The 26,758-nt window shown below is 45.8% G+C and overlaps 2 protein-coding genes across 7 annotated transcripts; both read left to right on the top strand.

Annotated features, from left to right (window-relative positions):
* The first annotated feature begins 10 nt into the window (after nt 1-10).
* Nucleotides 11-8,994, top strand: LOC128342678 (zinc finger protein 501-like). Of its 4 annotated transcripts, none has more exons than XM_053290362.1 (5): nt 11-157; nt 515-946; nt 1,896-2,022; nt 3,833-3,943; nt 5,479-8,994. In XM_053290362.1, exons 2-5 carry the CDS (start codon nt 941-943, stop codon nt 6,387-6,389), a joined length of 1,155 nt encoding a protein of 384 aa, XP_053146337.1. In that variant the 5' UTR covers nt 11-157; nt 515-940; the 3' UTR covers nt 6,390-8,994. The 4 variants fall into 4 exon arrangements, with proteins under 4 accessions (XP_053146337.1, XP_053146335.1, XP_053146336.1 ...); XM_053290360.1 differs by having other exon boundaries at nt 3,833-3,949; XM_053290361.1 differs by having other exon boundaries at nt 12-157; nt 3,830-3,943.
* An 11-nt stretch (nt 8,995-9,005) lies between these two features.
* On the top strand, nt 9,006-24,819 carry LOC128342646 (gastrula zinc finger protein XlCGF57.1-like). Of its 3 annotated transcripts, none has more exons than XM_053290261.1 (6): nt 9,006-9,096; nt 15,885-16,155; nt 16,816-16,898; nt 17,765-17,891; nt 19,279-19,389; nt 20,139-24,819. In XM_053290261.1, exons 3-6 carry the CDS (start codon nt 16,824-16,826, stop codon nt 21,557-21,559), a joined length of 1,734 nt encoding a protein of 577 aa, XP_053146236.1. In that variant the 5' UTR covers nt 9,006-9,096; nt 15,885-16,155; nt 16,816-16,823; the 3' UTR covers nt 21,560-24,819. The 3 variants fall into 3 exon arrangements, with proteins under 3 accessions (XP_053146236.1, XP_053146235.1, XP_053146234.1); XM_053290260.1 differs by lacking the exon at nt 9,006-9,096 and adding an exon at nt 15,055-15,293; XM_053290259.1 differs by lacking the exon at nt 9,006-9,096 and having other exon boundaries at nt 15,055-16,155.
* Nucleotides 24,820-26,758: the final 1,939 nt, after the last annotated feature.

Below are 26,758 nucleotides of genomic sequence, written 5' to 3'. Positions count from 1 at the left end.
CCAGGCCTAGGAAGTACCTTGGACAACTTCCTTCTTTCCATGTGGCCTCTCTAGGAGGAAGGGCTCAGTCTGTTTAACCCTTTCAAGTGCTGATCGCTCTAACAGAAGTTACCTCTTTCCTGAAGAAGGCAGAGAAAGACAAGGAGTATTTTAAAAGGTCAGTCAACACATCTGTTCACCCAGGCTTTTAATTAGATATACCGTTTAATTAGTTTTGAACACTTTTAACATGTCTTCAATTTTAAATTGTTTTAATATTTCAATTTTGTTTTTATTGTATTTTTATTGTAAACTGCCCAGAAATGTGAGTTTTGGATGGTATAGAAATTTGTTATATAAAATAAAATAAATCAATATTAGGACTTACTGTTGCACTCTCACCCCAGATTAACTAAACTGCATTAACTTCCAGTCCCCGCTCCTGTGCATGAAACTGTGTCCAGTATCTAATCAAATACCCTTGACAAAAATTTGGTGTGAAAGATGTACGAAGTTGTAAATACTGTTTTTTAAGGTTGCCAGGACTGACCTCCAAGAATTGGCATTTATCTCTAAGCGACACTTGAAAACAATTCTGGAGAGATCTTAATGACTCTAGCCAAGGCAATGAAGGAGGCAGAGCACGGCTTGGTTTGCTGAAGGGAAACAAGGACTACAACTCCCAGAATTCCTCTTATCTGGAAAAGGACTAGAGTTCCCACCAATGCCATGGAGTTCCTGACTGCTGGATGGAGGAGTGCTATTGTGAAGTCTGGTTGGCTGAGATGGGAGACGGGGCTGGTGATTGGCTGATGGAGAGAAGGGTCTAGGGGGAACTATAGTCTACCCACTTTGTCCAACCCCCACCCTCCCACCCCCAGGACGAAGGTGAAGGGGACCTCTTTGGATTTAATTATTACAGCAACAAGACACAGGAGCACCTCAACTCCGCTTTTCCCAAATGCTGGTGAGAGGGGAGAAAATGGGGGTTTGGGCGGTCTTTGTCTTACTTGGAAGGGTCGTGTTGGCGGCTGTGGTGGTTCTTCTATTTCTGGTCTGCCATAGTTTTGCCCTTTTGTTACAGTGTTGAGGCATATTCAACATTTATATTGCAAGTCTGTACACATGTACATGTGGTTGTGTGAATGACTGTACATGTGTTTATTTTAAAAGTCAACCCGGATTTAAAACAACAACAACCCTGAAATGCAGGGTACAGATCTTACAACATCCCTGTTTTTCAGGAAAAAGAGAAAAAGAAGCAAAGCAGTGAGATGTTCTAAACAAGTAAGACAGAAGAGGCGGGATAGATTTCTTCTGGAAAATAGTTAGAGGAGACCACTCTGTCCTTGCCACTGGCCTAAAGAATAAGAGTCAAGACTTCCATTGGTTTACACAGGAACCTACCTTAAACCAAGTCAGACGTTTGGTCTATCTAGTTCCGTGTTGTCTGTTCTGATTGGTAGCAAATCTCCAAGGTTTCAGGCAGGAATTTCTTTCAGCCCTACTTGGAGATGTCAGGGATAGAACCTGGGACCTCCTGCATGCAAAGCAGATGCTGAGTTATGGACCTGTCATTGAGAGGCTGTATCCCTTCCCTCCCAGTAAGAACATCCAGCAAGAGAGACATAAGCCTGGATCAAGGCCATTGCCTGGAGAAGTCACAGCCACGGGGAGTTTGCTTCCCTCCTAGAAGGAATTCAGCTCAGGACTTTTTAAAATGAAAGTTCAGAACTGTGCAATGGTGTGCGAGTATAGTGCATGTAGTATGCACCGTTCCCACACACAGCTGTGCATTTTCCTTGCTTGTACACATATACTTTGTGGCCTAGAGCCACATTCCATGACATTTAGACGTCTGCACAGAATGGGAGAAAATGCTTTGCAAATAAACGGAAGCTTTTCTGTTCTTGTAGAGGCTGGTAACTTTCCAGGAGGTGGCTGTGAATTTCACAGAGGAGGAATGGGCCCTGCTGAACCCAAAGCAAAAAGCCTTGTACATGGAGGTCATGCTGGAAAATTATAGGAATGTGGCCATGTTGGGTAAGGACCTAGCGAATCAGTTTCTTTTTCTCCTTTGAGGACAGTGACGATGATTACTATTATTAGAAAACATTTCTATGCCCATACTCTACAGCATTTCAGTAATGAATGGGAAGATGTCTGTGAATGTGTAGGGAGGGTGGGCAAGCAATCTGGGGTATACAGTGTGTAGAAGGCATGGCCAAGTAGCCAAGGAGGTGTGGCCTACAGTTTTGACTACAAACACACCACAAATGGCAAGCAGGTCATAAAATGCAGGCAGAGCCTATGATTCCAGATAACTGAAGCAAGTGAGCTGAGCCTATACCCTCCAAGATTTAGGAACATAGGAAGCTGCCATATACCGAGTCAATCATTGGTCCATCTAGTTCAGTACTGTCTACACAGACTGACAGTGGCTTCTCCAAGGTTGCAAGCAGGAGCCTCTCAGCCCTATCTTGGAGATGCCAGGGAGGGCGCCTGGAACCTTCTGTGTACAAGCATGCAGGTGCTGTTCCCAGAGCAGCCCCATCCCTTAAGGGGAATATCTTACAGTGCTCACATGTAGTCTCCCATTCAAATGCAAACCAGGGCAGACCATACTTAGCAAAGGGGACAATTCATGCTTGCTACCACAATGCCACAGATGAAAATAGGGATATACTTGTAATGGCCAATTCTCATTGGAAGGATTACTGCCCAAGGCCTCTACCCAGTATTACAATTGCTGAGGACTGGATCCATCCACTAAATGCTGCACATGGCTTGCTGTTGTGCACCCATTTCCATGCAGGTGCACTAGGGACAAGATGCATCCATCCACCCACTTGAAATGAAATGTCTAAAGATGTTAAGGAGGGAGCTGAATCCTGAAGAATGACAACCCTAGCAGCACCTTGCGTTAACAACAAAAACCTGAATAAGCCATCCCCAAGAGGCCAAAATAGGGACAGTGGTTTACCAGTGACAGATTCCAGAAAACAGAAACTGTTACCAGGTAAATAAGGACAGCTTGGAGCCTGTGTTGTCCATTGGTTGACCACAAGGTTCTACAGGGTGGGCTTCCCAGTTCAAAGTAATATGAAGGGCACTAGGTGGATTGCAACAGGGGTTCCCCAGAAGTTGCAACACCCCAGATATTGTTGGACTACAGCTCCCATCATCCCCAGTCCAGCTATTTTGGATTTGAAGTCCAACAAAATCTGGGGACAAAAGGTTGGAAACCCCTGGATTACAAGATGAGAGAGGGGAGAGGAGAGCTGGTCTTGTGGTAGCAAGCATGACTTGTCCTCTTAGCTAAGCAGGGTCCACCCTGGTTGCATATGAATGGGAGACTTGATGTGTGAGCACTGCAAGATATTCCCCTCAGGGGATGGAGCCGCTCTGGGAAGAGCAGAAGGTTCCAAGTTCCCTCCCTGGCAGCATCTCCAAGATAGGGCTGAGAGAGACTCCTGCCTGCAACCGTGGAGAAGCCACTGCCAGTCTGTGAAGACAATACTGAGTTCGATAGACTGATGGTGATATGGCAGCTTCCTATATTCCTAAGATAATGATTCTCTTTACTGAGATGCCATCCTGTGAGATGGTTCAAGCTGAGCAAAAATGTAGGATTGCTGCGTCAGGCCAAATCCCTCCACCTGCAGAATTATGAAGGGAACTTTCTTGGTAGAGAGGAGCACTCAAAAGAGTGAGGCCCCACCCAGAGTCTAAAGTGGCAGCGTTGAGGCACAGGTTTGCTATTTTTTTAAAAAAATTGATTTATTTTAATTTTAATTTTTTGCCATGAAACCGAGGCTCAAACCCTTCCTATTCTCTTCTTTCCCCCAAGAAGAATCTCCAGTCCCTAAGCCAGACCTCATCTCCTGGCTGGAGCAAAGGGAAGACCTGCAGGTGCCAGATTCTCAGGATTCCAATGAAACAGAAACTTCTCACAGCAGCTCAGGTTGGGGTGAGCCTGCAAACTAACAGCAATTTGTCAGCGATTCTAATAGCTCACTTGTGCTATGTGTGTGTGTGTGTGTGTTGTTTTGTTTTATTGAGTCGCCAAATAACAATTTGTTTTGGGGCGGCTAACCAAGTTGTTTATTAGTATTAGTATTATTTTATTATACAAAACATGAAGCTGCTGTGTCAGATTATTGGGCTGTCTGGCCCATTGTCTTCTGCTCTGGCTGACAGCAGCTACCAGGGATCCTTCTAGCTGGAGACAGTGGCATAGCCACTATTGACCGAAAATGTGCAGTGCACACGGGCTACGGGTGCCCCCAGGGGCCACCCCCGTCAGGGTGCTCGCTCCCATCTTTGTGGCTATGTGCCACCATCGTTCTGTGCTCAGCTCACTCTGTCTCCATACCTGCATGGCCCCAATACTGGTGAAAACAGGCAGCCCTTTAACCAGGCCTGTTCTCACTGGTAGTTGGAGTGAGCACAGCCCCGCGTGCAGGCAGACAGAGAGTGGTGAGCAGCGAAGAGGAGCAAGCTGAGCGGTGAGTAAGGGTGCAGGGGCGGGTGAAACAGCAAGTGAAGAGGGATGAGTGGTAAGCAAAGGGCTGCTCTTTGGATTTTGCCCCCGGGCTGCCTCCAGCCTTGCTTCACCACTGGCTGCAGATGTCCAGGATGGAACCTGGGACTTGCTATATGACGATTTATTTATTTATTTATTCATTCATTCATTTGATTTCTATAGCGCCCTTCCAAAAATGGCTCAGGGCGGTTTACACAGAGAAATAATAAATAAATAAGATGGATCCCTGTCCCCAAAGGGCTCACAATCTAAAAAGAAACATAAGATAGACACCAGCAACAGTCACTGGGGGTACTTTGCTGGGGGTGGGTAGGGCCAGTTATTCTCCCCCTGCTAAATAAAGAGAATCATCACGTTAAAAGGTGCCTCTTTGCCAAGTTAGCAGGGGTTAGATGAACAAAGGTACCCAAAGCGGTTTACATAGAGAAATAAAAACAAACAACCATGGATCCCTGTCCCCAAACGGCTCACAAGCTAAAACAAAACATAAGATAAACACGAGCAACAACTACTGGAAAGATGCTAGGCTGGGGCTGGATAGGACCAGTTGCTCTCCAGCTGCTCAATAAAGAGAATTATTTATTTATTTATTTATTTATTGTTAGATTTATATACCGCCTTTCATTAAAAACAATCCCAAGGCAGTTTACAAAAGTTAAAACACATATAATAAAAATGACAGTTAAAAGTATTAAGCTAAAAATATGAAAACCAATCTGATTTAAAATATATAATATACAAACACAAAAACTATACATGGATCACCACTTGGCTCAGTTAGCAGGGGGAAATGATACTTTATACGTAGTTCTGCCACTGAACTATTGAACCTGGGGATCAGCCATATGTTGCTCCACCACTTACACAGGAAGCTGCCTTAGTAAACCTGACATTCTTCCTCTCCAAGACTCAGGAATGAATCTTGTCTGTCTTTGTTCGCTTTTCCCCAACAGGTGACTCTGGAAAGAAAAATCTGTGCTTGGAGTGTGGGAAATGTTTCACTCAGAAATGCAATCTGATCAAACACCAGCGCGGTCACACAGGGGACAAACCGTACAGATGCTTGGAGTGTGGGAAATGTTTTGCTCATAATCCAGCACTCGTAAGCCACCAGAGAATCCACACGGGAGAGAAACCCTATAGATGCTTGGAGTGCAGGAAGTGTTTTGCTCGCCACCCAGCCCTTCTAAGCCACCGGAGAATCCACACAGGGGAGAAACCCTATAATTGCCTGGAGTGTGGGAAATGTTTTGCTCAGAAATCGCACCTGTTGAGTCACCAGCGAGTGCACACGGGGGAGAAGCCCTTCACATGCTTGGAGTGTGGGAAATGTTTTGGTCAGAAATCGCACTTGCTGAACCACCGGAAGATCCATGCGGGACAGAAACCCTACCATTGCCTGGAGTGTGGGAAATCTTTTGCACAAAAAGCTCATCTGATTAATCATGAGAGAGTCCACACAGGAGAGAAACCGTACAGTTGCACTGTGTGTGGGAAATCATTTGCTCAGCAGACAGACGTTGTCATCCATCACAGAAGCCACACAGGAGAGAAGCCTTATAAGTGTGTGGAGTGTGGGAAATCTTTTTCCAAAAAGTCCAACCTTGTGACGCATCACAGAGTTCACACCAGAAAGCAATCTTGCAAATGTGTCGAATGTGGAAAATGTTTTGCTTTCAGCCCTGCCTTTGGGAATCGTGACAAAATTCATGCAGGAGAGAAGCCCTCCAAATGCTTGGATTGTGCAGTTCATGTTCAGAACTTAATGTTGCTTCAGGTGGGCAACACAAATGCCACCCTCTTGCCTTATGGTACCCTCCTTTTCCTCCCTCCAAATCCTGGTTTATTTGTTGTAAATAAATAAATAAACAAGTAGAATATCAAGACTACCTGATATTCATCTCAATCAGAGTGCAGGTCACACTTTCTTCGAGGAAATACTAAGGATAGAATTGTTGGCCATGTTAATAAACAGCTGTGCACCTGAAATAAAATATCCCCAATATGCATGTATTAACCTGAGCTTGTGCATGAGCATGAAGGTTTTAGGCACCTTTCCCCCTCAGAAGAAGGGTTTGTGACTGACCTGAGTATTCTTCAAGCTGAGGAACTGCCCACTCTTCTTGTTGAAGTCCTTTATTCCCTGCTCCTCGTCACTGAGTTCTGCTAGCTCTGTCTGTTTGGTTGTCTGTTAAGTGCCCTCTGAGTCCTCAAACATTCTGCCCCATTGAGTTACGTTGAGGCAGTTCTTTGCCCCCTTGGGGTTTTTCCTTCAGATTTTTGTGAAACCAATGTACCTGAAAGCTTGTAAAAAGTAAAGAACAGAGAAAAAAAGAACTTTTTGTTAAAAATGTTTAACTTGGTTACAAAAATGCTTCAATACACCTTACTGGTTTTAAGGCGGCACACTTTGAAATCTTAGTTACTTAGTTGCAAAGAACAGATATTTAGGAGAATACAAAGCACACACACAAAGAAATATAAATTCCTGATGAAAAGTCTGACTAAAACTTTCCCCTAGACTAAATTCCTGAAGCCAAAGCCCTGGCTCGCTTCTTCTTAAACTCACCAAACTCCTGATGAAAATCAAGCCTTCTGCAGATCTCTCACCCTGAGAGATTATCCTGCAGCCTCCACCATGAGGCAGCCAATCACAAGCTAGTCTGCACTCTCTGCACTGACTTCCTCTTTTCTTCCCAGAATTTCCCCTGCAGCTCTCATGTCCCACCCACCTGGTTGACTGATTGGTTGAGCTCTGGAGTTCACCAGCCTGTCAGTCAAGACAGGGGTTAACTTCCTATTAACCCTATAGAGGGAGGGAAGGCTGGTCACTACACAAGCACAAGTTTACTCATGCTGCACACGCACGTGCAGTCCTTCGTCTTCCCTCCCAGCATGAATTCATGCTCTGTTCAGAAACAGAGCAGGATCCTTGCCTGATTTCTGCAGTGCCAAATACTGGCCAGTTCTTGCTTTCAGAGAAGAACCAGCCTTTTTCCTTCTTGAAAAGCAACAGTTGGCCAGCAGGTGATGCTGCAGAAACTGCATAAGGACCCTGCTTTGCCTCTGAAGAAAGCGTGAATTTGTGCTGGGAAGGAAGACAAAAGCTTACAGGAATATGTGGAATGTGAGTAAATCCTCACTAGGAGCAGCTCAGCTTATTGCTGTCTTAGTTTATTAATTGTACAAGGAGTAATGAAAGCTACACATTGCATCTGAATTAAAAAATTCTGAAGAAAGTATTCTCTCTTGATTTTAGGGGATGCATGCCCATCTTAGAAGAAGCATGTGGTTTTTGTAAGGATGTTTACTGAAAAACAACAGCTGACATCCAGAGTAACGAAGCACTGGTGTTTCTGCTGATTTCCAGTCCCAAGCGGGGAGGATTTTCACTGATCCCTCCTTCCCTCAGAAGCACTCTGTGCAACATGAAAATATCTGTCCCTGAAGCCCCTCATGCAGCCCTCGGGGCCATATTTTCACATCTCACTGCACTTCGAGGAGAATGGAAAGTTGGTGAATATTGTCATGCCTCTGCTGCTCTAGAACAAAAGTCAGCACCACCACTGGCACTTTCCCCACAGCAGGGGCACTATTAGAATGTTATCCAACTTTTTAAAAGCTGCCTAATATGGCATGGGGGGGGCATATTCATGCAATCAAAACATTTGAATTATGTTCTTCATATCAATAAATGTTAATTTATATAATACATTAAATACCATATTAGTTACAAATAGTGTTCTGGATTTTCCCTTGCTCAAATTGCTTGGAGGCAGGATTCCCTGTAACAGGAATTCCCAGAGGTTGACTACAACTCCCATCATCCCCTGCTGCAATGGCCAGCATTGCTGGGGATGATGGAAGTTGTAGTCAACAACATCTGGGAATTCCTGTTCCAGAGAATACTGTTTGGAGGAGTTTCAGCTTCTGCTGCTTATGGGCAGGGGGCTTGTGGCTGTTTGATGTTGGCTGGGTTGGGGACAGAGGATTATCTTGACCTGCATGTATGTATGTACGTATGTATGTAACCTCCCGCCTCGGGAACGTGATCTATAGCATATCTGCATGCTAAATGAACCATGCCAGCACAGCGGCTGACCACGCCAGGAACTCCTGCTGACAACACCCCTGGAGGACCCCCTGGACCTGGAGAAGACCCTCCGCCGTCAAGGACCCTCGCCCAGAGGCTGCAATTGGCAGAAGAAGACTGGCACGGCCCTGCCGGCCACACGCAAGGTGAGGCTGGGACTCGTCCCTCCCTTGGACCTTTTGGACATTCCTCTCACTGAACTCTTTTAACCGGACTCTACCCAAACCCGTAGGAACTTGCGTACAGTGCTATAATCTCTCTACCATTGCAACCACACATTCGTTAGTACGCGGCCGTGTTTCATCAGGAAATTCTATTCCCTGTTGCTTTTGTAAACCATATGTTAAACATTCTCTAATAAAAGTCAATTAATTCCTTTTTCAGAATAGGGGCTGATACCTGCCACCCTGAAGGAAGTAGTGATGAGACCCATTCCTCTAAAAACAAAACAAAACACATCTTGGTCCCGGACAACATGGTAAGCTACTACTCGGTTTCCAGCCTCCCATTATTGAGCAAGACGTTGTTCATTCAGCTGCAGACTTCTCTGGAGTAAACCAGTTATCTGGATACTTACCTGTCTGGTTTCAAGCCTGTTTGGTTCAAAAGTAATTTGAAGAATCTGACCTTGTTACCCATGTACTGGTTGCTATCCTGACTGAATGACGGCATTGCACTCTGCATGGGGCTGCTGCTCTTGAAGATGGCTTGGAAGTTTCACCTAGTTCAGAACGTTGCCGCAAAGATGCTCGTGGGCGCTGGTCACTACACAAGTGTTACCACTGTCCTGCGGCAACTTCACTGGCTGCCAGTTTGCTTCCGAACTAGCCTCAAAGAGCTGGTACTGGCCATTAAAGCCCTACGCAGCTTGGGTCCCTTCGCCCATATGGATTTGCCCGAGTCCTCAGATTTTCATCTCGGGCCCTGCAATACACCCCATCACTGACCCAGAACCAGTTGGCAGGGACCGAGCACAGGGCCTTCTCGGTAGCAGGCCCCCCATCTGTGCAATGCCTTCCCAGAGGTGATTAATTAGTCTCCCACCTTGATTAGTTTTTTAAAAAAATCTGGAAACCCTCCTTTTTAAAGAAGCATTTTAAAATGGGTTGTAATTGGGTTTCCAGTCTTAATCAGTTTTACACCTATCTGACATTTTATCTTGCTGCTATGTTTTTATGCTGCTGCTGGTTATTGTTTTACTGTGTTTTTATTGTAAGCAGTGTGCTGAAGGGGGCGGGGTAAAAATATTGTAAGTAAATAGGTGGTGGGAAATGTACATCAAGAGACAAGCCAGGAGGAGAACCCTGTTGATTCTCTTTAATCTTGCTATTAATCACATAATGCCATCACCCATAAGGTCCTTCTGTACCAGCTGCCTAGGTCAGGAACTGGGGTCATTGCTCTGTAATGGTTGTAAGGAAGAAATATAGCCTTTTCCCCAGGGCAGTGTTGATGGAACTGCCTCGAGAATGATTGGTCAACTCCCCCAGTTTAGGCAAATGTGGGGAATTTTGCTCAAAAGGGGAGACAGTTCCAATCAGCCTTAATTTGTGCAAGTGCCTGAACTCAAGAAAATTGGCTTGAGAGAGAGGTTTTAATTAACAAAAGGAGTTTATTGTAAGAAAAACAAATACAAGCAAGAAGACTAAGCTACTAGGTAGTCCTAGCATAAAAGTACTGTACTACAGATATGTTTTAAAATAGGCTATTGTAAGGCACATTTAGCGTAAAGTTCCAACTTGTGTGTCAATTCCCAGGCGGGCTAGAGAGAGTTACTTTAAGATAGGAGGGGTAAGGTTTCATAAATAAGAGAAAGGGATAGATTCAGCCCTGAAGGAGCTGGGCAAGAGGCTCTATCACCTGTGCTCATGAAGATCTGACTCGGGCAGCTAGAGACAAGCGTCCATCCGTGGAGGCAAAGTGGGGAGCGGGAGAGCTGAAGGAGTTAGTGGGGTTCCTCACGAGGAAAATTATAACGCTGCTAGACCAGCTGGATAGATTGGAAGGGGGACTGATCTAAAACCAGGCACAATTCGCTGAACTTTGGTATCAGGGCAGCAAATCACTACCAGGCAGGTAGTGATTTCAGCTTGGATGGCCCCAATGCAGAGGCGAACACCAAGGTGGTTTGCTGGAGTTCTTGTTGCAATGGAGTCCCCAGTGTATAATACACAAGGAATCACACTGAGTCATGGGGTTAGGGATACTTATTACAGAGCGGTGTACTACATACTTAAGTTTCTCTTCACAACAACCCTGTGAGGTAGGTTAGGCTAAAAGAGAAGTGACCAGCCCAGAATCACCCAGCAAGTATTATGGCTGAATGGGGATTTGAACCCGGGTCTCCCCGGTCCTTCGTCCAGCACTCTAACCACTACACCACGCTGGCTCCATGTTGGCTGTTGTCATGCTCTGCTAAATAGAGGAGTCCAGACAGGCTTGTTCGGAATACATTGTGTCTGACCGTCCTTCCTGAGTAGGAAGGTGTGTGAATCGCCTATTGTATGCAAGGCTGATTGGAATGAAAACTAGGGTATGCAGGTGTGTCAAAAGAGTATCCTGTGCTGGGAGTGACTCTCCCAATAATTCTACCAAAAATTTCGATGTGCACTTTTCAAAGTTACATCACTGACCCATCCCTATTGTGAGGGACTCTGTTACTGCCCTTGTCAGGAGCTGATGACTTTTTAAAAATATAAAGCTAAAATGAGTTCTCCAGTCAGGATCCAACAGTGTGCCAGTGAGTTGGGGTGGAGGGAGTGAAGAGGGAGCTGTCACCCAGCCAATGCCCACCACCATCGCCTCAGTCAGAGGCCCAGAGACGGGGACACACCAGGGGTGTAGCTATAATTGAGCAAAAGGGTTCAAAGAACATGGGCCCCCAGCTCCTGAGGGCCCTCCAGATCCATCCATCCCTATTATCTTCATTATGCCCCTCACTCTGGGGGGGCCGCCAGAGAGAGGGATGAACACGGCCCCCTTTCCCCTAGCTACGCCCCTGGGACACACACACACTTTTTTCCATTACAGCTATGCCCCTGACTTACTGGATAGATTCCAGGAGATGTTGCTTGGTGATTTGAGTTTCACTCTGTGGTCGTTGCTTTATGGGCTGCCGGGAGGTTCCATCTTACCTGCCGTGCTGTTTAATCTACACAGAATCACCAACTTTGAAGTGAGACATTGTCATAGGAAGCTGCCTACTTATACAGAGTCAGGCCATTGCTCCATCTAGCTCAGTATTGCCTACACAGACTGGCAGTGGCTTCTCCAAGTTGACAGGAAGGAGTCAGGGAGAGAACTCGGAACCTTCTGCATGCAAGCAGGCAAGTGCTCCTCCGAGAGCAGCCCCATCCCCTGAGGGGAATCTCTTACAGTGCTCCCACATGTAGTCTCCCATTCAAATGCAAACAAGGGCAGACCCTGCCTGGCAAAGGGGACACCTTGTGCTGGCTACCACAAGACCAGCTCTCCTCCCTTAGTTGAGCCTTCATCCTGTTCACAAATTCTGTTCGATGCATCTACAATCTAGCCCTATTCACATTTTTCGTTCAACCCATGCGTACACACTGTACGGTATACGTACATAAAGATCTCTATGCTGGTGTTGTACAGTTATTCATATATTACATTTAATGCATGTACAGTCGTACGCTTGTACCTTGCATTTAAGGGAGCCTATAGCCAGGTTCACTTGTGGAAGCAACCGTAGCTCAGTGGAAGAGCACCTGCGTTGCATGCAGCAGGTGCCAGGTTCAATCCTGGGTCACATCCCAAGGTAGGAACATAGGAAGCTGCCATATACTGAGTCAGACCATTGGTCTTTCTAGCTCAGTATTGTCTCCAGACTGGCAGTGGTTTCTCCAAGGTTGCAGGCAGGCATCTCTCTCAGTCCTATCTTGGAGGTGCTGCCTGGGAGGGAACTTGGAACCTTCTGCTCTTCCCAGAGCGGCTTCATCCCCTGAGGGGAATATCTTGCAGTGCTCACACATCAAGTCTCCCACTCAGATGCAACCAGGGCAGACCCTGCTTAGCTGTGGGACAAGTCATGCTTGCTACCACAAGACCAGCTCTAGTCCTGGGAAAGACTCCTGCCTGAAGTCCTGAAGAGCTGCTGCCAGTCTGTGTCAACAAAACGGAGCTAGATGGACTAGTGGTCTGACTCAGTATAGGGCAGCTTCCTATGTAAGCTTCCACTTTTCAAATGAATGAACGTACAATCACTCATAGAAAATAATGCACATATGTGGGACACTTTGGGGATGGAGGTTACCAGCACCCAGAGCAACCACCTCCTCCTCCCCTTTGCTCGCAAATGGAAAGGGAAGGGCAGAAAGTGGAAGAGAAAATCGGGAGAAGGCACTCAGTTCCATCTTCCCCCCCTTTCCATTACAACTAGTACACAGAGGGTGGGGAGGGGAGGCGAGGCTCAAACAACTGAGGAGGCAGTGATGGGGATCACCTTCTGGGCTGGATTTTTAATCCCATTCCATCCTAGAGCCTACTAGCCCCTTGCTGTGCCTTCTGCTCTGTCCAGGCAAGATGTCTGGGGCACTGAGCCAGATATTTGGGGTGCATGCCTCTTGTGCCCAGTGCCAGCAACAGTAATGAGCTGCAATTGCACCAAAAAACAACAACGCTCCTTTTCACAAAAATTAAATACACCAAGTGTCTGTACTCCTTTAGAGGTGGTCCTCCTTTAGAGGTAGCACCGGCCTCAGGGCCGGTCCTACCATTAGGCCAACTAGGCAGCCGCCTAGGGCGCAGACCTCAGAGGGGCACAGAGTGCAGACCTCAGAGGGGTGCAGAGTGTAGAGTGTCAATGTGTTTGCCTAGGGCACAAAATAGTCTTACACCAGCCCAGGGTCACCCTGGGTCAGTCACAGATACTAGATACTTAAAAGATCCGGGGCCTCGGTCCACAAGGCTTAGTTCAGGCTCTTAGCCTCTCCCTCCACCCTAAGTGATAAGTCACCCTTCTCATCCTCTCCAAATAGGGGCATAGCAAGCCCTGAAGGGGCCCGTATTCAAGAATTGATGATTCCCCCCCCACTTTGTGCATGTGGGGGGGGGGCACCATATAAAGAGAGAGAAAGGGGGTTAGAGGGAAAAGAAGCTCTGGCCTCCTCCTGCTATAGGGGGAAGAGGCAGCAAGCATCTGTCTGACAGGTAAGATGGGTATCCAGGCAGTAGCAAAGAACTTTAAGAACATGCTAAAAGGCAAACACAACTTTAATTATAATAACAAATAATACAAGTTCTCAAATTATACAAGACAATATCCCAAGGAGGTATTATAATATAAGTAGTTATAAACCCAGGTTCTGGGTCACTGACTGATATCAAAGAGGAGACAACAGCACTTGTTACAAAACTAAGATGCTGACCAGCAGCTAACAATACTAGAGAGTCTTGAAACAATCCAGTTTTAAAAAATAAAATGCAAACAGAAGCAACAGTCCCACTGCTTTATGTAAACATAGAGGCAACAGAATAAATTGCCAAACAGCAGCAAACAATATTGGAAAGACTTTTTCTCCCATCCTCAAAACTTGCAGGCAGGCAGATGTTTCCCATGGTGACACATTTTTACCAGTATCTGTGGAAGAGAGGAAAAGAAAATCTCAGTGGCTAGTCCAGGTAAAACACCCTTAGGGGAGGAGAGCTGGTCCTGTGGTAGCAAGCATGACTTGCCCCCTTAGCTAAGCAGGGTCCACCCTGGTTGCATATGAATGAGAGACTTGATGTGTGAGCACTGTGAGATCTTCCCCTTAGGACAGTTTTTAAGAGAGATTAGAGACCAATCCATGGAGAACAGGGTGGTCGGTTATAGCTGGCATGATGTTTGGCATAGAGTAAAAGGAAAGGTAAAAGTTGTGTCGGTCGGGTGTCGACTTCTGGAGGCTACAGAGCCCTGTGGTTTTCTTGGTAGAATACAGGAGGGGTTTACCATTGCCATTTCCCGTGCAGTACGAGATGATGCCTTTCAGCATCTTCCTATATTGCTGCTGCCCAATATAGGAGTTCCCCAAATTCTGGGAAACACACCAGCGGGGATTCAAATTAACAGCCTCCTGCTCTCTAAGGAGTTTGCTTCCCTGCTGTGCCATTAGGTAGCTTTGGCATAGAGTACTTTCTATATTTTCAAATTTTCTTCCCTTCTCTGCAATCACTTCTTACAGCAGCTTTGCCACCGCATGGAACTTGCTGTGGCGCTGCACCAGATTCTGGATCTGAGAGCTTGCACCCAAAATACTGCAGTAAAGAAGCTCACTTTAGCAAGGGGACAAAGCTCCGCTTGCTACTGAGAAGAAAAGACTACAAATCCTAGAATCCTCTCTGTTAGGACAGGAGAGAAGAGAAGCACTACAGCTCCCAGCATTCTATGGGTTTCCTCAGATCTTGTGGTCAATGCATCTGATTGGATGAAGTCTTGGCGGAGACTGCAGAAAGGAAAAGGTCTTTGTTGTGGGGAGCTTGTGTACTACCAAAGCCCCCAAAACAGGCAGGAAGAGGACTGGCTACTTACCATGCAGGGATGTCTCTTGGATGATTTTCATGAATAAGAAGCAGCCTGAAGAAGCGTCTAAATGCTGGTGGAGGGGGCCAAATGAGGGGAGGGGAGAGTTTTATTTTCTTTAACTTAGCTTTTTCTGGCACATTGTGTTTAGAAAGGTAGCCACTGGATTTTGGATCTCTTTTTTGTTGGGTGGGGGCAGAAATATGCCATTTCTTAAGGGGGCAAGGCAGATCTCTAATGGAAAACTTGTTAGAAATTAGAGCCAGCGTGGTGTAGTGGTTAGAGTGCTGGACTAGGACCAGGGAGACCCGAGTTCAAATTCCCATTCAGCCATGAGACTAGCTGGGTGACTCTGGGCCACTCACTTCTCTCTCAGCCTAACCTACTTCACAGGGTTGTTGTGAGGAGAAACTTAAGTATGTAGTACACTGCTCTGGGCTCCTTGCAGGAAGAGCAGGATATAAAATGTAATAAATAAATAAATAGAAATTGTTAAGAAAAGTACCCTATTTACCAGAATCGAAAACTATGCCCGTCTCTCCCCCCCCCCCCCCGTCCCGTTATATGATGTTAGCGTTCCCTTCTTTCAGGTAAATAGAGATATAACCTGTATATTTTAAGGAAGTCATCTTAAATTCAGAGTTGTCTTCTAAATACAGCTTATTTACCTGAATCCAAGACTATGTTTTTTCCTTAAGTTCTTAGAAATTGGGGCCATCTTAAATTCAGAGTTCTCTTCCTTTCAGGTAAATAAGGTAAAGTGTGCCCTCAAGTTGGGTGTCGACTGCTGGTGACCACAGAGCCCTCTGGTTGACTTTGGTAGGATACAGGAGGGGTTTACCATTGCCATCTCTCGCGCAGTATGAGATGATGCCTTTCAGCACCTTCCTATATCACTGCTGCCCGATCTAGGTGTTCCCCATTGTCTGGGAAACATACCAGCGAAGATTCGAACTGGCAGCCTCTGGCTTACTAGTCAAGTCATTTCCCCGGTGTGCCATTAGGTGGCTTCTTCAGGTAAGTACAGATATAATATTTATTGAACCTGTATTTGTTATTGGGCACCATCTTAGATTTAGAGTCATCTTCTGTTTGGGTAAACACAGTATCATTATGCATATAAACATTTGCTAGCTGAGCAAATGTAGAGGAGAGCTGGTCTTGTGGTAGCAAGCATGACTTGTCCCCTTAGCTAAGCAGTGGCTGCCCTGGTTTGCATTTGAACGGGAGACTTGATGTGTGAGCACTGTAAGAGTTTCCCTTTAGGGGATGGAGCCCCTCTGGGAAGAGCATCTAGGTTCCAAGTTCTCTCCCTGGCATCTCATAGGAACATAGGAGGCTGCCATATACTGAGACAGACCATTGGTCCTTCTAGCTCAGTATTGTCTTCACAGACTAGCAGCAGCTTCCCCAAGGTTGCAGGTAGGAATCTCTTTCAGCCCTATCTTTGAGAAGCCAGGGAGGGAACTTGGAAGCTTCTGCTCTTCCCAGAGTGGCTCCATCCCCTGAGGGGAATATCTTAAAGTGCTCACACTTCTAGTCTCCCATTCATATGCAACCAGGGCAGACCCTGCTTAGCTAATAAAGTCTGTATTGGCATTTGTTGCTTTTTAAAACAAATTGTGATGTCAAAAAGATACCACTCTGAAATGTGTGTTTTACTTTCTATGCCTGCAGGGTGCAGGATGACATCTCTGGTTCAGTCTGGATTGTATTCCTCTTTCACAGCCTGGCAAATGGGTGCAGCAGATCTGGCTCAGGTATGAGATCTTGAGGAATACGTTGGATGGTTCACAATGGAGAGGGACAGAGCAAGACAAGCCGATCCCCCCCCCCCAAAAAAAAACCACAACAGTTTTTTGGTTAAATTGTGCAGACAAATGTAAACAACTGAAAAACATACCGTCTCCATAGTTTTAACATATTTAGGAAGCTAAACAGAAAACATTGGCCAACATCCAGATTGACATTGCACTGGCAGAAGAGTATTTTTCTGCCAGCATGACATTGGCCATTAAGATTAAAGTAAAAAGGAAGGGAGATATCCTAGGAAGACTCCAGCAACCCATCTGAATTAAGTATAATGCTGCGCTTGGGCAACAAAGTTGCACTCGTGCAAGAAACTGCATAGCTGTGCAAAATCACGGGAATGCTCAAAGCTGCACTCTTGTGTAAAAGTTCCCTCAAGAAGAGGGTTCACGCTAGGAAGTGCACCAGCTTGTTACACAACAATCTTCTTACTTTCCACTGCTTGAGATCTTCTTAACTGGAGTTTCCATGGATTGAGCCACTGAGCTATAGCTGCTCTTCCCTCGAGACCTTCCAAAGGATATTTTTTAAGAACTCTCCTCTGTCAGCAAAGTAGTAGGGAACCTCCCTTCTAATAGTAACAGCCTAAGCAGAAAAAACCCACAAAGTCCCAAAGAAGCAGATCACCTCTCTGTGCAACTTGCTTGTATCTCTCCTCCTCCCGTCTTACTTGCATAGCCCTTAAGTAGGGCTTCGAATGTGGAAGTATCTGTCTTGAAATATTCCCTCTGAGAATGCCGCTGTTCATTCCCTGTCTGTGCTTAAGACAGACTGGGAGGAGTCCTGGAGATGAACTGAGGCCTCTTTGTTCTTCCAGGGCCTGGTGACCTTTGAAGATGTGGCCGTGTATTTCACAGAAGGGCAAGGGGCTCTGCTGCATCTGGCCCAAAGAGCCTTGTACAAGGAGGTCATGCTGGAGAATTATGGGAATGTGGCCTCACTGGGTAAGGTACCTCCCACTGCCCTGTGGTCAGTGCCTTCCCCCAGCCCTTTCCCTTTATTTCCTTTATTTATTTATTTATTTATTTATTTATTTTATTGTTGAATTTATATACTGCCTTTCATTAAAAACAACCCCAAGGCGGTAGACTATAAAAATACACAATTAAAATATTAAGCTAAAATATAAAAACATGAATCTGACTAAAAAGATTCAAAATAAAAGCATAAAATAACCATACAAAATGCAATATACAAAGAAGCAGGAGTCTCTCTCCATCTGTTCAGTCGTGTCCGACTCTCGGTCACTCTGTGGATCACTGCACTCCATGCTGTCCTATCTCGGACAGCTTCCTTTAAGTCCGCCATGGTCATTCCAGTGTCTTTTAAAAAAATATCCAGCCACCGAGTACAAGGCTGTCCCCGTCTCCCTCTCCCGCTGATCATTCCCAGCATAATTGTCTTTTCGAGTGAGTCAGCTCGCATGACATGACCAAAATATGTCAGTCTACGTTTGGTAATCTTAGCTCCTAGCGATATCATTGGTTTAACTCTATTTAAAACTTCCTGATTCGTAATTCTCGCGGTCCATGAGATATGCAACGATCGCCTCCAACACCACATCTCCGAAGCCTCCATCCTTCTCCCATCTTGCCTTCTTCAAAGTCCAAGTTTCACAGCCATATGTGGCTGTTGGAAATATTATTGCATTAACCAATCTGCATTTGGTTAGAAAACTAATATCTTCACTCTTCCAAATTTTACTCATGCTGATCATTGTAGTTCTTCCAAATGCTATACGCCTCCTGATCTCAGGGCAACAGTCACCACAGGAGTAGAGACAATCATATAAAAGCCTGGGTAAAAAGCCAAGATTTAACACACTTTCTAAAAACTGTGGTGAAGACTGAGGAGCAAATAGCCATCAGGAGAGCTTTCCAGAGTCTAGGGGCAGTAACAAGGAAGGCCCTGTCCCAAAGCCTCCATAGTCGGCACCTGGAGCAGAGCCCCCCGCCAGATGACTTTGTCAAGCGGGCAGCAATCCTTGGGAGCAGGCGGTTCCTTAAGTATCCAGGGCCCAAACCAGACAAGGGCAGCTCCAGCCGGGTGGGTAGACAGCAGGGGAAGATGAATAGTTTGCTCTTCCACCTGCTTCTCCTGTTTCTGTTTCAGGTTTCTAACATTTCTGAAACCCAGCTCACCCTCCCATCAGTGCACTTCACACCTTCTGTGCCACCCCTGAATTATTGGCCACCCCTGTTTCCAGAAGGACGAGTTTGTTTTTTTAAAATATACATTGTTTTCTACCGACCTTTGCCCTGCTTTTGCAGGGATAGTCTTGGGTGTCCACTCACGTTTACTGACACTTCACTTCTTGTTCTCTTTCCCAAGAGAAATTACCAGTCCCTAAACCTGACCTCATCTCCAGACTGGAGCGAGGGGAAGAGCCGTGGGCGCCCGAGTCACAGGGCTCAGATGAAGAGGCCTCCGACTCTAGCTGGGGTAAGCCAACAGCGCTACTTCCAAAGTAGCAGTGGCTGACATCCTGACCAAAGCTGTGCTTGTCCAATGAGCAAAGTTGTGCTAGTGCAAGAAAATTATGTCATTATACGAGGGCACGGGGATTTTCACAATTGCACAAAAGTTCCCTGTAAAATATATGAAGAGTGCTACAGGTTGTGTAAGTGCAAATATGCTTGTCCTAGCGCAGCACTACTCTGGAACGTGTTGAATAGCCTGGTATTGCCCCTTTGGGACATGAGGAATTGTCCTTTATTGCCCCTTATTACACAGCTACTGTTCTCCTCTTGCAGGAGGTTAATTCCTAGTTACCTTGTGCTATTTTCTAGTATGTTTCCCCCCTTTAACTGCCCATCTAGGAACATAGGAAGCTGCCTTCTACTGAGTCAGACCATTGGTCTATCTAGCTCAGTATTGCCTACACAAACTGGCAGCAGCTTCTCCAAGGTTGCAGGCAGGAATCTCTCTCAGCCTTATCTTGGAGATGCCAGGGAGGGAACTTGGAACCTTTTACATTCAACAATGCAGATGATCTACCCAGTGGGGCCCCATTCCCTAAGGGGAATATCTTACAGTTCTCACATCTAGTCTCCCTTTCAAATGCAAACCAGGGCAGACCTTACTTATCAAAGGGGACTATTCATGCTTGCTATCTTAAGTCCAGCTTTCTTCCCATCTACTTTCTCAGTGGGTTGGAGTTGGAGTCAAGTGTTTTCCTTTTCTCCCAGCAGATGACTCTAGGAAGAAGATCGTGTGTCCAGACTGTGGACAGTGCTTTGCTGAGCTATCGGCACTTCTTGGGCACCAAAGATTCCACCCAGAGGGAAACTTTTTTAAATGCCTAGACTGTGGGAAATGTTTTCCTGAACTTTCCAAGCTTTTGTGGCACCAGAGAGCCCACATGGTAGAGAAAGCTCATAAATGCTTGGAGTGCGGAAAAGCTTTTGCAGATGAATCATCCCTTGTTTGCCATCATAGGATCCATGCTGTACAGAAACCTCATACATGCTCGCAATGTGGACGATCTTTTGCTTTCAAATCGGTCTTTACAGTGCATTTGCGTCTCCACATGGGAGAAAAACCGTATCAGTGCCTGGAGTGTGGCCAGCATTTTGCCCAGAAAGGGAATCTTGTTGGACACCAGAGAGTCCACATTGGAGGAGAGAAACCTCATAAATGCACACAGTGTGGGATGCGTTATGCTCAGCATTTGGAACTGGTGAGACATCAGAGGATCCACACGAGAGGGGAATCTTTTAAGTGCTTGGAGTGTGGGAAGTATTTTGCTCGGAAAGCGAATCTACTTGAACATCAGAGGATCCACACAGGAGAGGAACCTTATAACTGCATGGAGTGTGGAAAATGTTTTTCTCGGAAAGGGAATCTTGCTGTACACCAGAGAATACACACAGGAGAGAAACCTTATAAATGCCTAGAATGTGGCATGAGTTTCGCTGGCAGGTCATCCCTCATTTACCATCAGAGAGCCCACACAGGTGAGAGACCGTACAAGTGCTTGGAGTGTGGGCTGGGTTTTGCAGGAAAATCATCCCTCGTTTACCATCAGAGAACCCACACTGGAGAGAAACCTTACAGCTGCTCGGAGTGTGGGAAAGGTTTTGCTGGAAAATCAGTGCTCATCTGCCATCGGAGAACTCACACAGGAGAAAAACCTTATCAGTGCTTGGCCTGTGGGAAAGGCTTCTCGGGAAAATCATCTCTCGTTTGCCATCAAAGGACCCATACGGGAGAAAAACCTTACCAATGCGTAGAGTGCTTGATGTGCTTTGCTGATAAATCAGGCTTGGTTTGCCATGAGAGAGTCCACACAGGAGAGAAACCATATATGTGTTTAGAGTGTGGGAAAGGTTTCTCTGTCATCTCTTCCCTCCTTGGCCATCAGAGATCCCACACGGGAGAGAAACCTTTCAAGTGCTTGGACTGTGGGAAATCCTTTGCTAATAAATCGGCATTGGTTTACCACCAGGGAACCCACAAGGGAGAGGAACGCTTTAACTGTCTGGAATGTGGGGCGTGTTTTGCTCCAAAGTTACCCCTCGGGAAGCACCAGAGACTTCCGGTGGGTCATTACCCAATTCATCGTGAGACCTGCTCTTTCTATCGCAAGGTTAATGAAAAAGCCCCTCTCTAAGAGAGATGTTTAGTCCACATTGCTAGAATATAGCTGGGGAAGATTTGGTCTCCTTTCAGCTAACAACTTGCTTGGGAACAAAAATATTGCATTGCGAAGTTCCTTCTATCCATAGAGAAATGTTTACTCTTTATCAGTTACAGTTGTAATGTAATTGGGAAAGTTGGTGAGTAGTCACCAGGGTCGAAGTTACAATGGGGCACACTAGGACAAATGTCTCTGGACTGCAGAGGGAGATAGGTAGGGATGTACACAAACCTCAGTTCATGTAGTAGTTCGAAATGAAACCGGTTCGTAGTTCAGTGAACCGGATCGTTCTGGTTCAGCCCAGCCACCAACAGTTTGGAGGTTTGACTTCCCCTGCTAACTGAGCAAAGAGGCACCTTTTAAAAGTGGTGATTCTCTTTACTGAGCAGGGGGAGAGCAACTGGCCCTATCCATCCCCAGCACAGCATCCCTCCAGTGGCTGTTGTTGGTGTCTATCTTATGTTTCTTTTTTTAGACCTTGAGCCCTTTGGGGACAGGCAGCCATTTTATTTATTTATTTATTGTTTGTTTGTTTAAACCACTTTGGGAACTTTGGTTGAAAAGGGGTATATAAATACTCATATTCATATTGAGAGTGGAGCCAGGCCGGGTGGTGGTGGTGGTGGTGGGGAGTGAGTGCAGCAGGTCCTTACCTGCATGACCACTGTTCTGTGGCAGCGCTCAACTGCAGCGGAACGCATATGCCCTCCCACCACACATGGGCTGTTGGGAGGGGTGCTGCGGCAGCAGGAAGGACCTGCTGTTCTCACTTTTAGGCGCTCACTCCCCTGCCCACAACCCCTGGCGTTGCTCTCAAACTGCCAAACTGATTCGTGGTTGGGCCAAATTGGAACGGACTGCTTTGCCAAACCACGGACCGGTTCGATTTTGAACCACTGCACAAACTGAGGTTAGTGCACATCCCTAGAGATGAGGGGCACAGACTGGGCAACAACCCAACTGGGGATGGGGCCATAACTCAGGGATCAAGCATCTGCTTTGTATGCAGAAGGTCCCCAGTTCAATCCCTAGCATCTTCAGGGAGGGCTGGGGAAAGACTCCTGCTCAAAACCTCAGAGAGTCACTGCCAATGAATGTAGGAGAGGGTAGTACAACTTTGGCCCTCCAGCTGTTGTTGGCCTGCAACTCCCATCCTCTGCAACTCCCATCCTCTGCCTCTGAGTCCCAGTTGCAGGGGAGTAACAGCAGGAGAGAGGACATGCCCTCAACTCCTCCCTGTAGGCTTCCAGTGGCATCTGGTGGGCCACTGTGTGAAACAGGATGCTGGACTAGATGGGTCTTGGGCCTGATCCAGCAGGGCTGTTCTTATGATCTTATGTTCTTATCATCCCCAGGAGGATGTCTGAAGATGATGGGAGTTGTAGTCCAACAGCTGGAGGGCCAAAGTTGTGCAGCTCTGGTGTAGACCATACTGAGCTAGATGGACGAATGGTCTGACTTGGTATAAGGCAGCTTCCTGAGTAATTTGCTCTTTGCTCTCCCATCTCTGTGTCTGTTTACATATTACATTTGTATCCCACCTCGCATACTCAAGGGAGCCTGCACAGGCTTTTCCAGCTAGTGGCAGCCAGTGTTCCCTCTAATAGGGATTCCCAGATGTTGACTACAACTCCCAGAATCCCCAGCTGCAATGGTTTTTGCTTGGGTATTATGGGAGTTGTAGTCAACAACATCTGGGAATCCCTGTTAGAGGGAACACTGGAGCAGGGCTGTTCAGTCCTCCTGCAGATATTGGCCTAAAACTCCCATAATCCCTGGCTATTGGCCACTGTGGCTAAGAATTATGGGAGTCGTAGTACAAAAACAGCTAGGGGGCCTAAGTTGAGCAGGCCTGCACTGGGGGAAGAGTGTCCCATTAGGAGGGGACTGCAACAGAGAAGTCCCTCCCACGAGCCTGGGCCCCACGTAGCTCCACTGGGCCAAGAACTCTGAGAAGGCCCACCTGAGGCGACCTCACAAGGCAAGTTGGACAGGAGAGGTGGTCCTGAAGGTACACAGGCGCCAAGCCCTGAAGGGTTTTATAGGTGATCACCAGCACTTTGAATTGGACCCGGAAGCGAACTGGCAGCCAATACAGCGACCTCAACAGAAGTGAAGCATGATCATATTTTCTGCTTCCCATAAGCAAATCAGAGCTTTAACATCCCTGACAGTTTTTAGAAGAAAAGATGCAGCTGTTTAACCAGGCTTTTGGTTAATTCTAAGTCATTTTAAAAATGCTTGTTTTATTTTTAAATGTTTTAATTTTGTGGTTTTTGGAATTTTAATGTTATATATAAATTGGCATGAGACACTTGTTTTGGCAGTGTACAAATATGCTAAATGAATAAGTGAACAAAATTACTTCTTAGAACACCCCACATGATTTTATTTGCAAATACAAATACGATGAATATTTATATACTGCTTTCAACAAAAGTTTCCAAAGTGGTTTACGTAGAGAGGAAAATAAATAAATAAAATGGCTCCCTGTCCCCAAAGTGCTCACAATTTAAAAAGACAGACATCAGCAACAGCCACTGGAGGGATGCTGTGCTGGAGATGGATAATGCCAGTTGCTCTCCTCCTGCTCAATAAAGAGAACCACCACTTTACATGTACTATTTCTCCTGGGTTTGGGATGGCTGAGAAATATAAAATATTGGGGGAAATTATGGAAAAATGATTTAAAATTTACTGCATGTTATGCTTTAAAAGAAAATTATTATAAAATGATGTATCGATGGTATTTGACACCAAACAAATTGGCATTAATTTATAAAAATGTCTCAAACAAATGTTGGAAGTGTGGACATTCTGAAGGTACTTTTTATCATATGTGGTGGACCTGCGGGAAGGCTAAGGCCTATTGGGATATGATATATAATGAGTTAAAGAAAATATTTAAAATGACATTTCCTAAGAAGCCAGAATCCTTCCTGCTGGGAATAACACAAGGTGTAATTTCTACAACTAATTTAACATTTTTTATGTATGCTTCTACGGCGGCCAGAATAATATATGCACAGAAATGGAAGAGTAATGAACTGCCTTCAAAAGAAGATTGGCTGATAAAAATTTTGGAATATGTGGAGATGGCAAAAACAACATTGATAAGAGACCAAAATTTAGAATGCTTTAAAGAAGATTGGAAACCATTTTTGGTGTATCTAAAGAACTATTTTCCTACTATGAACTTTACAGCAGGGTTTGAAATTTAGTAAAAATTGCAGGTTGGGTAGATTAACTGTGTTTGTAAGGGTTTAAATTTATGTTTTGAACAGGGGCATAGCAAGGTTGGAGTGGGCCCAGAGATAAGATTTTAAAATGGGCCCCCACCCCTCACTGAAGCTCAGCTCAGGAAGTAAAGAAATCTTAAATGAGGCTGAATAGTGGTAACAAAAATCAAAGTAAAATTTATTTTTATATCTCTCTGTGTGTGTATATACACTGGCGGGATGCCTCTGGGTACCAGTTGCAGGGGAGTAATGGCAGGAGAGAGGGCACGCCCTCAACTCCTGTCTGTGGCTTCCAGCAGCATCTGGTGGGCCGCTGTGCGAAACAGGATGCTGGGCTAGATGGGCCTTGGGCCTGATCCAGCAGGGCTGTTCTTATGTTTCATACACACACACACACACACACACACACACACACACACACACACACACCCTATGTGCCACAATAGAACATCATCCTCAATTATTTTTTTTTAAGGTTTTGTAAATTGTGGATGATGCAAGTCATTTCATGGTACTAGAGAAAGACATGCTGTTCTGGTAGCTCCAGGTCTTAACACTCACATCAATTTCGGAGGATGAATACAACTGAAGGAAGTCCGGGTGGGTGCACGGCTGGGGGAGTCAGTCATGTGACTTGCCTCTGGGGGGCCCCCCAAGGCAGTGGGCCCCCAGACAACTGTCTCCCCTTTCCCTATTATAGTTATGCCCCTGGTTTTGAATTATTATTATAGCAAGGGTAAATTTTATAGCTGATGATTCACGAAGAGATGTGTGCGGGAAGTCCGCGTTTGTTTATTTGTTAATGATAATATTACTATTATTAAAATCAATAAAAATTGAATTTGAGTGAGAAATATAAAATATTCAGCAATAGCTAACACACCTAACTGGGAAAAGAGGTACCTTTTAAAAATTTAAGTGCTAGTTCTGTTATATTTAGCACAGAGAGAGCAACCATCCCTATCCACCAGCCCAGTATCCCTCCAGTGGCTGCTGCTAGTATCTGTCTTTTGTTTCTTTTTAGACTGTGAGCCCTTTGGGGACAGGGACCCATTTCTTACAACTTTGCTATGTAAACAGCTTTGAGAATGTTTTTGTTGAAAAGTGGTGCAGTGCAGTGGGGAAATGACTTGATCAGCAAGCCAGAGATTGCCAGTTCAAATCCCTGCTGGTATGTTTCACAGACTGGGAAACACCTATACCAGGCAGCAGCGATATAAGAAGATGCTGAAAGGCATCATCTCATACTGTGCGGGAGGAGGCAATGGTAAACCCCTCCTGTATTTTACCAAAAACAACCACAGGGCTCTGTGGTTGCCAGGTCACACTATACCTTTATATAAATATTATTATTAGTCTTAACATTAATTCATTTGTTCCCCTTGTTGGCACATTTTTACCTTCAGGACCGCCTCTCCCAGCCAGTCCTGTCCCATCCCGTGAGATCTTCTCAGGTTGCCCTTCTTTCAGTCCCTGGTCTCAGAGAGGCCCGTACTACTAGGGCCCATGGAAGGGCTTTCTCTGTTGCTGCCTTTTCATAAGAACATAAGAACAGCCCTGCTGGATCAGGCCCAAGGCCCATCTAGTCCAGCATCCTGTTTCGCACAGTGGCCCACCAGATGTTGCTGGAAGCCACAGACAGGAGTTGAGGGCATGCCCTCTCTCCTGCCATTACTCCCCTGCAACTTGTTCTCAGAGCCATCCTGCCTTTGAGACTGGAGGTGGCCCACAGCCCTCCGACTAGTAGCCATTGATGGTCCTCTCCTCCATGGTCATCCAAACCCCTCTTAAAGCCATCCAGGTTGTTGGCTGTCACTATGCCCTGTGGCAGATAATTCCACAAGTGGATCACGCGTTGTGTGAAAAAGTACTTCCGTTTGTTGGTCCTAGACCTCCTGGCAATCAATTTCGTGGAGTGACCCCTGGTTCTAGT

This window comes from Hemicordylus capensis, chromosome 2 (genome assembly GCF_027244095.1).
Source record: "Hemicordylus capensis ecotype Gifberg chromosome 2, rHemCap1.1.pri, whole genome shotgun sequence".
Classification (NCBI taxonomy): domain Eukaryota; kingdom Metazoa; phylum Chordata; class Lepidosauria; order Squamata; family Cordylidae; genus Hemicordylus; species Hemicordylus capensis.
This window is presented reverse-complemented; position numbering and strand designations above follow the sequence as displayed.

Excerpts from the sequence above, each read along its gene's own strand:
- LOC128342678 (XM_053290359.1), top strand. Across the intron at positions 2,023-3,829 it reads TAGGAATGTGGCCATGTTGG|AAGAATCTCCAGTCCCTAAG; the intron begins GTAAGGACCTAG and ends CTTTCCCCCAAG. Across the intron at positions 3,950-5,478 it reads TCACAGCAGCTCAGGTTGGG|GTGACTCTGGAAAGAAAAAT; the intron begins GTGAGCCTGCAA and ends TTTCCCCAACAG.
- LOC128342646 (XM_053290261.1), top strand. The coding sequence starts at position 16,824 with ATGACATCTCTGGTTCAGTCTGGATTGTATTCCTCTTTCACAGCCTGG. Across the intron at positions 17,892-19,278 it reads TGGGAATGTGGCCTCACTGG|AGAAATTACCAGTCCCTAAA; the intron begins GTAAGGTACCTC and ends CTCTTTCCCAAG. Across the intron at positions 19,390-20,138 it reads GGCCTCCGACTCTAGCTGGG|ATGACTCTAGGAAGAAGATC; the intron begins GTAAGCCAACAG and ends TTCTCCCAGCAG.